General features: G+C 36.6%; 1 protein-coding gene across 8 annotated transcripts in view; it reads right to left on the bottom strand.

Annotated features, from left to right (window-relative positions):
• Positions 1-15,605, bottom strand: part of ADGRB3 (adhesion G protein-coupled receptor B3) — a 735,954-nt gene that overhangs the window by 364,831 nt on the left and 355,518 nt on the right. For all 8 annotated transcript variants that reach the window (XM_023592015.3, XM_058306936.1, XM_004469489.3 and 5 more), the window contains one exon: positions 13,489-13,683. In XM_023592015.3, coding sequence (XP_023447783.1) covers positions 13,489-13,683 — 195 coding nt within the window. The remainder of the gene's footprint in view (positions 1-13,488; positions 13,684-15,605) is intronic.

The following is a 15,605-nucleotide window of genomic DNA, read 5'->3' as shown; positions in this document are numbered from 1 at the left end:
CCTCCAATATCCCTTCACTCACCAAACTTTGTCTCTAGCTCTCTCAGATCATCTTTCCAAAAACACCACTTGCATTCAGTAACTTTTTCATAGAATTAAGCCTAAACTTTTCTCTTTTACCTAGACCCTCCTGTCTTCATGATCTGTGCTTACTTCCCAACTTGCCTTTGATTCCTGTTTGGCTATTTATTGTTTCTATGCTACTCTTTCTTCTCAAATTCTATCTCAAGTCCTAACTCTTCATGAATCATTTTCTTACTGCTGCAGTTCAACCCTCTATATTTCTAGAATTCCTACAAGTAAGACATATTGTAATTATAATCTCTCTACCTTATTATTACAATCTAGTCTCATGCATGTCAATTTTTTCTCAATGGTACTAAAGCAACTTGAGAGCAAGGCCAATTTTTAACTTGTATGTTGAGTAATGATATTAACAAAATTCAGGTAAATAACAATTATTAAGTATCTATGTGCCAGGTAAATAACAATTATAAAATATATATGTACTATGTTATTAACATATATTATTTCTAAGTTGTTTTTTCAGAACAACCCTGAATTATAATCTCTTTTTTTATTTTTCTTTAAAGATGAAGAAATAAATTGGGAAAAGACTAATGTGCTCAAAGTAACCAAGATAGTTACTGGACAAGCTGTAATTTGAACTTAACCTAGATCTGATTCACCCTATTCAAGTGGCATGGCTCCTTGTGCACGAGCTACAAACTCTTTTCTCTATTGGTAGAATGAGAGCCCTACGAATTTTTCTAGCATTAAAAAAGGCAAATGGACAAGTGTTCTCTCTCTCTTTTTCCCCCTCCCCCTCTCTGATTTGAATGTTCACAGAGTAGTTTTCTTTTTTTGAGAAACATTTTGAGTTCCACATCATCACTATATTACATATATTTGTTCATTAATTACTCCAACAAATATTTAAGTTTCTCCTGTGCTTCAAGTGCCAGGCCAAGCCCTAGAGACAAAGGCATAATTTTCTTTGAGGAGTTTCTAATTTACTGCTGCAGGAAGACCTAGGAGCATGATCATAATGTTGTGTGTGAGAAGCGTTATAGTAGGAATATTTACAAGGTTTCTAAAGGTCATAGAAGTAGAAAAATACTAATTATGTCTGGGATTTGGTGAGAAGATTTTTGAGAAGAAATTATTTTTGAGCTGGATCTTGAAGGAACATGTGAAAGATTGGAAAAGGAAAGGATATTTCTTATAGAGAATATTATGAGCATAGTCTTAGAGATATAACAAAGCCCCAAAGTCTGGAAAGGAATTTCTGTTCTACCAGTTTCAACAACAACAAAAACATCAAACTATTACTAGTTTGCCTCATCATTCTAAGACACAAAACCACACTTCAATTTTTTTCTTCAGAAATCAGGATGGGATCTAAAATCAACAGCATCTTAGCATTGTGTTATAGTTACATGCAGTAGTTTTTCTCTCTTAGAGGGTCATAAAATGAGAGTGTGTATTTGTATTATAGTTGATAGTATCTAAGAAGCGATAAAACACAATTTCACAATCATACACAGAGATGGGTCCTTTCAGGTTAGAAGAATACAACTTTATGAACTACATTTTATGACCTAGCAGCTGAATATGGCAAAACCAGCATACACATACAGCTAGCTCTGCAGGGATACAGTTGGCACATGCTGCATTAAATTCTCCTCTTAGAAATATAGTGATGGCTAGCTTATATTAGTGATAATCTTGCAATTTATTTCCTTTGTTTCCTCTGTTTCTTTTGACTTTACTTTTTCTATTTCAAATTTTTGGCATTAAAATAAACCACAGGTATCATCTGTATGCTTTGATGGGAGGCATAATCTTAATATGTAACATCTGCCATAGAGTTAAATGCCTGCAAGTAGACTGTAATAAACTGCCATGCTTTGTAGTTAACCCATGTTACTTACTGAAGTAATTTTGCACATTTTAACGGACTTTGGGATTAATTTAGCAAAGTGATACTTAGGGGCTCAGCCATGCATTCTTCAATGAAATCACAGCAATTGCGTTTTTTGTTTATTTGTAAGAATTCACACTAAAAGAGTTAATAGATAAGGAAAGCTATACACTACCTGATTTTAAAAAATGGGCGGGTTATATTTTCTGCTTCTTATTTCTTAGTTGTCAATGAAAGTAAATTATTTTTCTTAAATAATAAAAGAGGACATCTATTCCAAGAACTTAAAATTCAGGACATGTAATTATAATTGTAACAGTAATGATAATGCTGTCCTTCATTAAGGTGAATAACCTGGGGAATTTTAATTTCATAATTTTACGGACTCCTTAAGCTGAAAATAGTACTCTTATTTATGAAGTTGTCAGTCCACACTTGTTAAAATTAAATAAAAAGAAAGTAAAAACAAAAAGTAACAAAGACTTACTACATTTGAGAAAAAAACAAACAGATGTCCTGTGAGGTGATTTGGGAGAAGGCAGCAATAATGGTTTATAGGCTGTTTCATTACAAGAGTAAAGTTCTACAGTTTGTTCATTTTAAAAAATGAAAGAATAAAATGTAGGATATATGAGGAATGACTTGGTGAGATTTAGAAGCCTTGCTAAAAAAAAATTTCTGAGGATAGATTTTATCCAAAGACAAAAACAAAAACAAAACAAGACAAAAACTTGCCTTCTGGAAATAAAAAGGGTAATTACACAGAAGATATTTGAGTAAACAGAAGGACTTCATATATGGGGATGGACCATGCCAGTCCACATGCTCTTAATTTATAGTATTATCAAAACCACCTAAATGCCTTCAAAATTTCCCAAGGTCTTCACAGTTTAACATAACTTATTTCTAATAGAAAAGTATACATATTTCTAGTTATCAATAATCTATCTATATGTATGTATATATGTACATGTATGTATATATATGCACATATAAAATGACCATTTAAAATGGAAGTTGTGGCTATTCTATCTCTCCATCATTAATGTAACAAATCAATCTTTTATTGAATCTAGCAGTACTAGGTATCCCCCCCTTTGCAACTTGTTTGCTGTCTGCTCTCTATGTCCATTTGCTGTGCAATCTTCTGTGTCTGTATTTATTTTTTATTTTATTTTCCCTCCCCCCCACCTTGCAGCTTGCTTGCTGTCTGCTCTCTGTGTTAATTCACTGCACACTCTTCTGTGTTTTCACTTGTCTCCCTTTGTGTTGCATCACCTTGCTAAGTCTACTCTCCATGGTGCTTGCGGGCTGGCGGCACTCTGTGGCATGTGGACAAGCCTGTCTTCACAAGGAGGCCCTGAGACATGAACCCAGTGCCTCCCATACGTTAGACAGGAGCCCCACTGATTGAGCCACAGATGCTTCCCAGTACTATGCATTTTAAATAAAATGTCTTTCACATTATTTTTAAAAGAATGTATTCTTTAAACATTTTTATTTAATTTTTCTTCAATTTTTGTGCATTTCACAATAAAAAAAGGATGAAGAAAGCTCAGTGGTACCTACATAATTATTAATTTTCTTGTTAATTAATCTATTCAACAAACATTTGTTAAAAATTCTTCATAGTAAAGACTCTGTAGTAAATTTTGCTGAGGGGTGGGAAAATAGACCTGGGCCAGGGTTCAAAGATGGATCAGGAAAAGTTCTTCCTTTTCAAGACTTACTAACATGTGCTATAATGCAAGATATAAACAAATGTAAAAGTGAAAGTGCTATGAGAGTTCAGAGGCTGAAAAGACCAAAAGATTATTTTGGAAGACTGGGACAAATCAAGCCAGGCTGAACATACAGAGGGAGCAAAGATCCAGAGCTTAGAACATATGGGGCATTCAGAAATCAGCAAACTGTTTGGTCTGTGGAGAGGAAGAGAAATGGATGCATGCAGGAAGTAATGTACAAATTGTGGTGAGCACTAGAAGTCATTCTAAGGACTTTGTGTTGTCATTCAGGAGGACTGTCTTGGGACAACTAATAGGAACTCAGAGTATAAGGTAGTTGAAGGTATAGGTAAAGATGTAAGGGAAGATTAAAGGAAAGAGTTCATGGAAATCATGCAGGCTGAGATAATTAAAGACTGAATTGTGATAATGGCAGAGGGAATAAAGAAGTAAGAGTAGATGGAAGAGGGGAGCAGATGTGATGAAGCTCAGTGGCTGCTTCCTATGTGTTAGGTCCTGGGTTCAATCCCTGGTACCTCCTAAAAAAAATTAGAAAAGACAGAAAAATGAAAGAGACATTGCACAGGCAGATCCAAAAGGAAAAATTTGAGATGACATTAATTACAGTTCTAGCCTGGGAACTAATAATTCTACAAACAGAAGTAGAAAATGTAAGAAAATTTGATATTCAAGATGATTTTTGTTTATTCCATATTAAACCAGGAGTGCTAATCAATCAGAAATGTCTAAAGCCTTTGAAAATAGAGGATTGAAGTTTACTTAAGGTATAGGGAATTTTGAGTAAGGTAATAAAAACAGAGTGTAATCAAATCAAGAAGACAATAAATTCCTGCAAATCATTTGTATTAAATTGTTTGTGGAAAGAATTATAGGAGTACAAATTTCTCTGGGATTTCAACGGAGAAAAAGATAATTTTCAGATGGAGTTGGGGGCCTCAATAGTCTGGCATTCAAAGACTTGCTAGGGTTGGGCAAGGATTTTAGCAGGCAGAGATGGAAGAAGAAGGAATTCCAGGAGAAGAGGGCATCCCAGATACCCAAAAAGGCACCAGTAAGGACAACGGAATAAGAAAATGTGGTTACTACTTGGGAGGGAATGGCAAATTCACCAATGTGCTTGGAACTCTCCATATGTAGAGGACTGGGACTGGGTAAGACAATAGGCTGGAAATGGAGTGAACCTATACCTGACTATGCCAAAAATACAACGAAATAGTCATCCAAATTGTTCTTTAAGTCAAACTAGTTAATGTCCATGATTAAGTACTCAAACTAATTGTTCATAAGGCAATGTACTCTAATGAGTAGCTCAATCAAAATATGTTCCCATTGTAACTTGGAATCTTAATTTCTTGAACTTCAGCACCGAAAAATCTCAAAGCACTATGCCCTTGAGAGCTGGAGATCCTAGAGATTATTTAGAGCAACATTCTGCCTGATATTTGAACTGTAAACACAGTATTAGAAGTTATTTTGAAAATACAACTTGTATCAAGGGCTTCAACTGCTATTTTTGATAGAAATGCTAATGATAAAAGTATTCCATAACTGCAAGAAAAACTTATTTTGCTTATTGCATTAACTTTTTTTAAAAAGATTTATTTATTTATTTCTCTCCCCTTCCCCACCCTACCACCCCAGTTATCTGTTCTCTTTGTCTATTTGCTGTGTGTTCTTTGTCCACTTCTGTTGTTGTCAGCAGCACGGGAATCTGTGTCTCTTTTTGTTGCGTCATCTTGCTGGGTCAGCTCTCCATGTGTGTGGCACCATTCCTGGGCAGGGTGCACTTTCTTTCACACTGGGAGGCTCTCCTTATGGGGCACACTCCTTGTGCATGGGGCTCCCCTATGTGGGGGACACCCCTGGGTGGCACGGCACTTCTTGCGCGCATCAGCACTGCACATGGGCCAGCTCCACACGGGTCAAGGAGGCCAGGGGTTTGAACCAGGGACTTCCCATGTGGTAGATGGACTTTCTAACCACTGAGCCAAGTCCACTTCCCTGCATTAACTTTCTAAAATGTGAAAACTTTTTTATTCTTTATGAGGGCAAAAAGCATCTCTGAAATGCTCACATGAGGATAATCTTTTTTCTTCCCCTAAATTTAAACAATTAAAAAGATATTCTCGGACACTAGTGATATAATGTAAAATTCAGGATCAAGAATTCTCAAAGCCATTACTTTCAGCAGTGTATGTATATAATTGCAGTAAAAATGTATCTCTGCACACAAATTAGGGCAATGCTATTATTTATGAATGATTCCATGCTTCCAAAAAGGCTTCTTTTCCTATTTCTCTCAATAAATGATTAAACAAAACAAAACCAAAAACCAAAATCAAACAACAATAACAACAACAAAACCCATATTCTCAAAAAAAAAAAAAAGAAAATGCAAATAAAACTCCCAAATGTGGGTAAACTGAAAGAAAACAATACCTGATCTGGGAGTTTTGCCAAACCTTTATTTTAATGAACTTTATTCAGAGATACAGGAAGAACATTATGCTAGAAATGCAGAAATCAAGTCAGCATTCTTGGCAGGAGTGAATTTTAGCCTACAGCACAAGAAGTAATCTGAAATGCAAATTAGAGTTCCATTAAATATATGCTGTTTGCCATTCAACAAGCTTTGTTTCAATGGCAAAGGCAATACTGAAATTGGGTGAGTACTTAAATTTTATTGTGGAAATAAATGATGTTCCTCTAGAAGTCTTTCTTGACAAGAAAAGTACTCTGTGAGGAGTTATTGGATTTCCCATTTTTCTATCCAGAACAATTCTCCATTTGCCCTATATTTTCAAGAAATGGTTCTGATGTAGGCTATGGGGGGGGAGGGGGGCTATTCATCTCTTCATAAATACTCTGAGCTGTATGTGTCCTGAGCTGTGCATGTGGGACAGTGAGAGCTGCAGCCCTGCCCTTGGCAACCATGACAACAACTCCAGTTCCAGAAAAACAGTATAGCAATGCAAACTCTATAAACTTTAAATATTCAGGGGAAATGCAAATGAATTGTGTTAAAAGCTTACATGGAATGTATGAAGTCCATGCTAAAAGCTTACACAGGACTTGGAAGATACATGTTAGTTCCAGCTTACTGAGCACTGAAACAAAGAACCATTTGGCCCTTCCTCTGTACAAAAAGAACTCGAAAATCTTGTTTGGGGCTTGGATTTTGAATGAGAAGTTCCGAGCCCAGCCAGTCATAAATAAATCTTTTTTTCCTTCCCAAAATTATTCCAGAGTCCTGGTCTTTCTATATGCAAATAACTGAACCTCTCTTGACTTCTACAACATTTGGGGGGGCTCTCCCGGGATTTGCAAGTGAAGGTCAGATAAGGTAGCATTTTGCTACCCCTTCTGGATCCCTGAGGAAGGTGGGAGGACTCAGGTGAACCCTAATCTGGGTGCTCCTGGATTATATTTAATCCAGAAAAGATGTGGGCTCCACCAGAATCTTCCTGATGAAAATCAAGGGCAATGGAAGGTCTGAAAGAAAAAAAATTCTGGGAATGAAAAAGACTCCAAACACAGAAGAAGGTAAAATTCCCCGGGAAGCATAGTCAGGAAAACCCTAGCTTTAATTGCTGGGAAGGGGAGCCTGATCACCTCCAGAGAGAGAGCACCAGTACCTCCAGAAATTTGGGGGGAAGCTGTTCTCTCTAGGTCTGAAAAAAGCAAAAGAGAAAAAAGGGGAAAAGTCTGGTATTTGGGGTTTGACTAACTGCATGTTAGCATGTGGTACTGGTCTTGTCTCCATTGAGGTAGTGAAGGCTTGATTATAACAGGAAGGGATGCTTATAGGTTTGAGTCCTAATGTTCTGGAAATTGGTCTGGATTTTGAAAAACTTGGCTATAGGAGAATGAATTGGCTTCCTAGGGAAGTTTGGTCTGGGTGTAAAGTTAAACAGTGAGAAAAGTTTAGCTGGGAGTTTTTTATCTTGATGCTGATTGCAGATAAATTTGCTTTGTAAACAGCCAGGGTAAACAGAAAATCCAGTTAAATTTTAGTATTGAAAGTTCTGCAGTGTCTGGAAAATATAGAGATTGTGAGTCAGATTGATAAATCTTGTGCTTCTGTCTGTGCTCAAATGCTGGTGTTGAATTGCGTAATTACGTAAAGTGGTAACTTTTGGATAAGCTGGAACCCTCCCTTGCCATTGGCAAAGGAGTGAATTGATTATAAGGCAAAACTACAGAATCTAAATATTTGTGCATGTTCTGCTGTCTCATCTCTGGGTCTCCCCCTTTACCGGAGCTTGGGGGCTGCCCATATCTGCACAGTGCAACCAGGTTTATTGAAACTAGCCCCAGCCAGGATGGCTGGTGGAGCCAGTGACTTGAATCAGCCCTGCCAGGACCGGGGGTTCCGGAAAAAGCGCTGAAATTGAGAAGTTCTTTCAAGTCATTTTAATAGCCTGGAACTTGCTACCACCACCTTATCTCCCCTCCTCCCTTTGGGAGGACACATAATAAAAGCAGAGAGCTGGGAAGGGGGAGTGGCTTGCCCCTTTCCAGTGAATCCACACCTTCTTTTCATAAGCCACATGCCTATCAAATCACTGATCAACCTGAAAGGAGGGAGGTAAAGGACTCCTCTCTCTCTGTAAGTCTATGTAGAAATGCTTTGAAATGTTTAAAGCTGTAAACTGGTAAAATACCTTGGTCTAAAGGAAAGAGGCTATTGCTTGAAAACAATAAACCTTTGATCACTTGATAGCCCTTGTAATAATTTGTCTGGGAACAGTGAGCAGTAAGAGTCATGAGATACTGCAGAAAAAAACAGGAAAACAATGCAGGGTTATTACTAACAATGTTCTTGTAACTTAATTAATAAAGGTATTCAATTCATCTTAAGGTAAAAACATACTAAAAACTGTAGCTAAGAATTAGAATCATTGTATAAGTACCCTTATGCATATATATATATATAGCTGGGCTATTGCAATGGAGTAAATGTAGCCTGGATTTCAACTATTGTGATGGTAATTTTAGACTGCATTTACTGCGATTCTTGGAAATCTGCGCCCTCCCCCCTTAACAAGTCAACTTAATAATTAAACTTTAAAAACTTATAGTTAAATTAGAAAAAACATCTATGCATATCACTTTTGTGCCATTCTAAATATTTTTTTGGTCTTCTCATTTCCTTTTTACCCTTTTAAAGGAAAAACTGTCTTTCTTCAACTTTTAAAATAATATAAATTAATTCTGATTAGCCATCTCTGCCAGAAATCAGAAATAACTCTTGCCAGGTTTTCCAAAATAAACAATAGTCTTCCTAGAGTACCAGGCCTTACTAAGCAACCTCCCATTGTTCAGGCCATCTCAGAGAAAAGAAAATTAGTGTAAGCTACCCGGTTTCTTTCCAGTCTAAACAGAAGCCCAAATGCTTGCCAGATTCTCTCCAAAGAGTAATTTTGTCAGGTTTTGTTACTACCTCCACCCCATTCCCAACCCCATTGCCTGCATTAGTACCTGGTACAAAATAAATGCTCAATAAATAAATTGATGTGTTTAAAACCTCATGGAGGGAAGCGGACTTGGCGTCCGCATACCACATGGGAGGTTCACGGTTCAAATCCTGGGCCTCCTAGACCCGTGTGGAGCTGGCCCATGTGCAGTGCTGATGCGTGCAAGGAGTGCCGTGCCACACAGGCGTGTCCCCCGCATAGGGGAGCCCCACGCGCAAGGAGTGCGCCGCATAAGGAGAGCTGCTCAGCGCGAAAGGAAGTGCAGCCTGCCCAAGAATGGTGCCGCACACACGGAGAGCTGACACAAGATGATGCAACAAAAAGAAACACAGATTCCCGGTGCTGCTGATAAGGACAGAAGCAGTCACAGAAGAACACAGAACAAACAGTGAATGGACACAGAGAGGAGACAGCTGGGGAGAGAAGGGGGAAGGGGAGAGAAATAAATAAAAAATTAAAAAAACAAACAAACAAAAAAACCTCATGGGGAAATTATTATAAAGCATTGCCTCTAATTGTTGTCTTAACTCATTCATGTGTATATGTGTGTATATATATACCATCTATACTAATGTAATGTTGCCTGTCATATTAAAGGGTTTATAGCTGGGTACACCAGTGGTCAGACTGAAGATATAAAATATTATAGTCCTTGATCATATATATACATATACAAACATATATATTTTTTCTCCATGTTTGTAACTCTTTAATTATAAACAGAGAAGTAAAAAGGGAGGTTTTAAATAACAAATTGATATTTCTGTATCGAACTACTCATGTCTATTTGCTCAATTTATTAAAATTAAATATGCAGTTATATAAGTAAGTATATATGTTTCTAAAACCCAAATTAAACTAACAGTATAAAAGGTCAGGTAAAATCTAAATAGACAGATCTGTTAAAAGGCTATAAAATCCTCATTAAATTATAATATAAACAAGTTAAATAATTACTTTATATTCTAGAACCTAAAAGTTGATATGCTTTTGAAATTATTCAGTTTTAAAATTATCAAAAATAGAAGGTTTTATGCCCCTGTAGAAAGGAAAACAAGATTCTTTATTTAATCAATAACAATTTCAACTTGTTTGGCTTAAGTATTATCTTTTAGGTTTATAAAATACCAGATTGGTAAGTTAACATTGTTTGTGTTGAATCTTTAGAATAAAGGAAATTGTAAACTCGTGTTTCATGAAATTAAATTAAATGTAAACTGCTCTCTCTCTCTCTTAGATACATAAAGTAAATTCCATTGGTTACTAATTGTAATCTAAAGTAAATTAGCTAGTCTGTGATTGTGGTCAATTATAAAGAGTTTGTAAAAGCGTCTTCTAAACTGAAGCATTTAAACGGTTCTAGTTCTAGAAGCCATTGTTAACTAAAAACCTGGATTGGTATTGATGTCAAAGAATAACTTTGTCATAATAAAACCTGTCTGATTTTCACTGCAAGGTGCATATTTAAGTAAATGGTAATGAAAAATTACCTTAATTCTATTGGGAATCTTCTGTTTTCATTTTAACAATGAAAAATAGTTTTTTTTTCCTTCTACTAAGATAAAATGCCTACTAGTATCTTCATGATAAAAGTGTAAAAAATAAATAAAGTCATTGGATATATATAATATGTTGCATTAAAAATGTTTAAAAATATATAAAACAAGGGATAAATTTTAACATTGTCCAACTCTCTTGTGCATTCAAACCAGGCCTTGAATACATTACAGGTTGCCTCTCCATGTGAGTTATTGGCTAGGCTGGCCACTGACCCCTCAAATTGAAATGTTTGCTATACCATGACTCTGGTTGTGCTCCTGAAGTTGAAGGAAACTACACTGCAGTTTCAAGCCCCTGCAGCAGCCAATGATGGCTCGGTACAGCCAAGCGTACAATGGATATCGCCTCCAGACTGGCACTCTTCCATAGTGCGAGGGAGCACTGTGCACCAGGCTAGTAAAATACTGGAAACTCTCTCTAGGATCAACGATGCTGCGACTTGCTCACTGTGCGAAGAACAAGCTAAGTGGAGCCATGATTACCAGGATAAGTAAAACTTAAACACAATTGGCATTATGGCCTGCTCCTATGGAGAGATAACATGTAAAGTATTACAAACCTGAAACTTAAAACTATTAATTGCAACTCAGAATCCTTATGCATTAAGTAATACATTAATTAATATTAAGTGCTGTACTTTTATTCTGTTCTAAATATATGCCTAATAATTTTAATATTATCTTTTTTATTCTGGATCAGGTACAAAAATACATTAGACATGTTAAATTCTTGGTAACTTCATTTTCTCAATAGTTAATAAACATGTCTATAAAATAAGGTGGCAGTCTTAGCTGAAAACAATGGGGCCACCAGTGGCTAGCAGGTAGCTGGTTAATTGGTGCCAGGCTCAGCTACTCTACTACTCTACTCTACTGTACTGTGTAGCAAGACGAGGCTTGCTTGCTAGTGATGGGTCACCTATTGAACAGTAAAATTACCAGAAATTATTTAATTAAAACCAAAATATAAAAAAACTTTATTCTGTAGTTCTGATCCCTCCCACAGCTAAAAACTAAGGGAATTTCCAAATTGGTGCACTAATCCTGAATGAAACCAACTGCCCAAAAAGTGCCAATTCACCAGAAGCACCTGACATAGCACGAGTGCTAAGTACCTAATATTGTTATCTATTACAATTTCTCTCTAAAAATAAATAACTTTAAAAAAATATATATATATATACTGTTCTCTACTAACTTTTAAAAGGGGTGCCATCTCTATAGGCACCTAACCTTATCTATCTCTGTAATCCAATGTCCTCTTTTTTTAAAAAACAAAACAAGTATTCCAAAATTTTAATTAAGTTTGTTTCTTTCAGAATGAACATCTTCTTAACCATATTAAAACTTTGTCCAGCTTCGTACAGAATGCCAGATCCATCTTCCTCCAGCTGAAATAAAATAACAAAGTTTTTACACCTTATTAGGTAAGGACTACAACCCATGGCCAGCAGGAAGTAGTTAGAGAAAAGAGATCGTCTCCCTTCAGCACCCCTTTAAGATTGAAGGTGTAGATGCTCTAAGAGTAAAATAAGATTAATAGATGAATCTGGAACTTAGCAAAAAATCCATGTAAGCACCAGTAACTCCCAGGATGACTGCTGGGGGGCCCCACCCCCAGGATTCTACTGTCCAAGAAGAAAACTTCTTCTGAAAACGTGATAAACCCCAGATGTTTCCCAGGAACTTTGTATTTGGGCCCTCACTGGGAAATTGATAAGTGGGAGAATTAATCCAAACAATGAACAGACACCCACCTCGCAACTCCAACAATAATTACGCCAAAATTTAGCATGATAAGCTGGCATAAAGGGGGGAAATGATGAAGGCTATGGGTGGGGGTCTGTTCATCTCTTTGTAAATAACCTGAGCTGTATGTGTCCTGAGTTGTGCATGTGGGACAGCGAGAGCTGCAGCCCTGCCCTTGGTAACCATGACAACAACTCCAGTCCCGGAAAAACAGTATAGCAATGCAAACTCTATAAACTTTAAATATTCAGGGGAAATGCAAATGAATTGTGTTAAAAGCTTACATGGAATGTATGAAGTCCATGCTAAAAGCTTACCTAGGACTTGGAAGATACATGTTAGTTTCAGCTTACTGAGCACTGAAAAGAAGAACCATTTGGCCCTTCCTCTGTACAAAAAGAACTCGAAAATCTTGTTTGGGGCTTGGATTTTGAATGAGAAGTTCCGAGCCCAGCCAGTCATAAATAAATCTTTTTTTTCTTCCCAAAATTATTCCAGAGTCCTGGCCTTTCTATATGCAAATAATTGAACTTCTCTTGACTTCTACAACAGTTCCATAAAATTAAATATGGTTTTGCCCCTTCTAATAGCAGATCACCCAAAACAAACCTTAAACTACGTCTTATTTGCATGTTATGTTTAATGTGCTTTCATTAGGCTTAAAGTACTTTAATAACCTCCTTTGGCAAGATGGTGAAGTAAATGTGAGAATAAAACATCCATGATACCACCTGGAAGTTGTATAGTGCCTTTTATCTGTGGGCTCGAAGCACTTCACACACATTCTCATTCTTAATATAACTTGAGGTGTATTATTTGTGTTTTATGGTTGAGGACACTGAAGTGCAGAATGACGAATGGAAATGAGGTCAATTTCAGAGATCAGACTCAGCACAGCCCAATGTCTCCCCTGCAGAAGTAAGCACTCTCTCCCTCCAGTCCAGGCTGCCTCCAAGATGGCTGCACTGGTTGTTGGGGCCAAAAGTTTATTTCAAATTCACTGGTCTTTTCCTTCATGTGATTGTCTCCCTTACCTGGACTCCATCAGATGCTGGGATGTAACTTGCCCTTTTAAACGTGTCTGTCACATTTCTGAGGATTTCCACAGACATCAGAAGATCGCCTGCATAGAAATTTTTCCTCTGAGTTAAATCCAACAGTGTCTTGGTCACCTGGGACATCCCATCACCTGCCAGCATTCGCTGCCCCTTAGCAAGGTGTTCTTTAATCTGTGATGAACAAAAGAACAGAATAAATATCAGAATCTTCATTACTATTTCTCTACTTATCTTGATCAAGGAAATGTATTTAAAATTGTTCAGTCAACTTTAAAATAGGCTTGTAATACCTGGGAAGATTTCAAAACTCTAAATTATATGAATCCCACACTCAGATGGATAAACACCCCAGATGTAAAAATTAATAAGTGTATGCACTTTGGGAGGCTTGATGGACTTGCCATTTCAAATTCTCCGAAGCCACAGTTCAACACATTGGGTGAAACGTGTATTAATATAAGTTTAAATTGAAGTAAAAGAAAAAGTATTTTTGCATGTGGTAAACATGGGAGATTTTTCAGAAAGATGTGATCAGAGATGAGAGAAATATCCATTTTTTAATAGGCTAAGCTTAATAACTTTCGCCTTCTCTCTTAAAATAAACACATCTTTATATGGCATTCTGTGCTTCACGAGGACAATTTTAACCTAAGATCTTCAAATTTTAGAGGACTGCTGTGACATGATTAAAAGGTAGAATATTTTAGCTTTGTTTTAAAAATAAATAAACAATAGCAACAACAAAACGTTCAACTAGGTCTTTAGCAACTGAACAGATCATTAAGATGCAAGGCTTAAATTCATTTGATAGCCAGAGAAATCTGCTCTCATTTCTCATATGTGCTTATCTTACAGTTCAACAAATGAAAAACAAATAACATGCCAACAAATCCTTTCATGAATGGTAATTAATCTGAAGCAACCAAAAAGATTAGAAATTTTAAAAAAGCATTTTAAAAAGGTTTATTTTAGCACTTGAAATATTTTACTTTTCTGTAGCCTCTGTCTAAAATTCTGTCTCAAAGTCTTTAAAACTCTTCAGAGACACTATTTCTACTGTGCTATGCTAAAAATGTAACATATTTAGACAGTTTATTAGGCCTTGCTTTCTCCTTTTGATTTCTTGTTTGACTCTTCTCGGTGGCAGCCATCAGCCAGTGACTAAGCCCAACCTATTAGCAAGGCATCATTGATCTAGCCCCTTCCTATCTCTTTAGTCTCAATGTCCATTCAGCCATAGCACTGGCTAATAAGAAAGAAAACTGGCCTACCTGAGTAGAGGTCAGCTGGTTTGCCACAATGGTGGGTACCACAGACTCCAGCCCTGCTCCTAAACTATAGATAACTATTTGCAATTTTCTATCAGTTCATGTGCTCCAGGACTTTGTATTTTATACTAGAGATCCCTCCCTCCTAACTTCCATTACTTCATGTTTAAAATCTCCCAGATTTTGTCCTAGTTTTTCTAAATATCTAAACACAGTTAATCAATTTTATTTCTGTGTCCTTATACATAAATGGCTCTTATCACACTGAATTATATTTATTATTACAGTCTGTCTTTTGCTCCAATATTCTTTCCAATCCTTGAAAACAAGTTATTTGCTTTATTCACAGTCTTATTACATAGCACAGTAAATGTTTGTTAGAGTGAATTCAGTTGAACTGTGTCCAAACTATACCTTTATGGTATAATAGAATGAAATAGACTTTGGAGTCAGGAGTACCTGGGTTTGAACTTCAACTTTGCAACTTCTTAGCTATGTAACTTAGTCCCCAGAGATTGAGTTGAAAGCTAATCCTAGAATTGGAAAAACATATTCATGTGGTAAAAAACAAAAAAAAACCACACGCCTAAAAAATAGCACAAACTACTGCATAGGTAAAAATTTCTTGCCTTACCATGGTCTGTGTGTCCTACATGACTTAGTTCTTAGGGACTTCTAACACCCACCTCCACTATCACTCTGGTCTTTTTGCTCTTCCTCAAAAACATTAAGTACACGACTACTTCAGGGCCTTTGTATTTGCTTTTTCTTTTGCCTGGAGTAGTTTTCTGATAGCTTCTCATGCTTCAGGTTTCTGCTTAAATG

Source organism: Dasypus novemcinctus, chromosome 11, assembly GCF_030445035.2.
Source record: "Dasypus novemcinctus isolate mDasNov1 chromosome 11, mDasNov1.1.hap2, whole genome shotgun sequence".
NCBI lineage: Eukaryota > Metazoa > Chordata > Mammalia > Cingulata > Dasypodidae > Dasypus > Dasypus novemcinctus.
The sequence above is the reverse complement of the archived record's forward strand: the minus strand, read 5'-3'. Positions and strand labels throughout refer to the sequence as shown.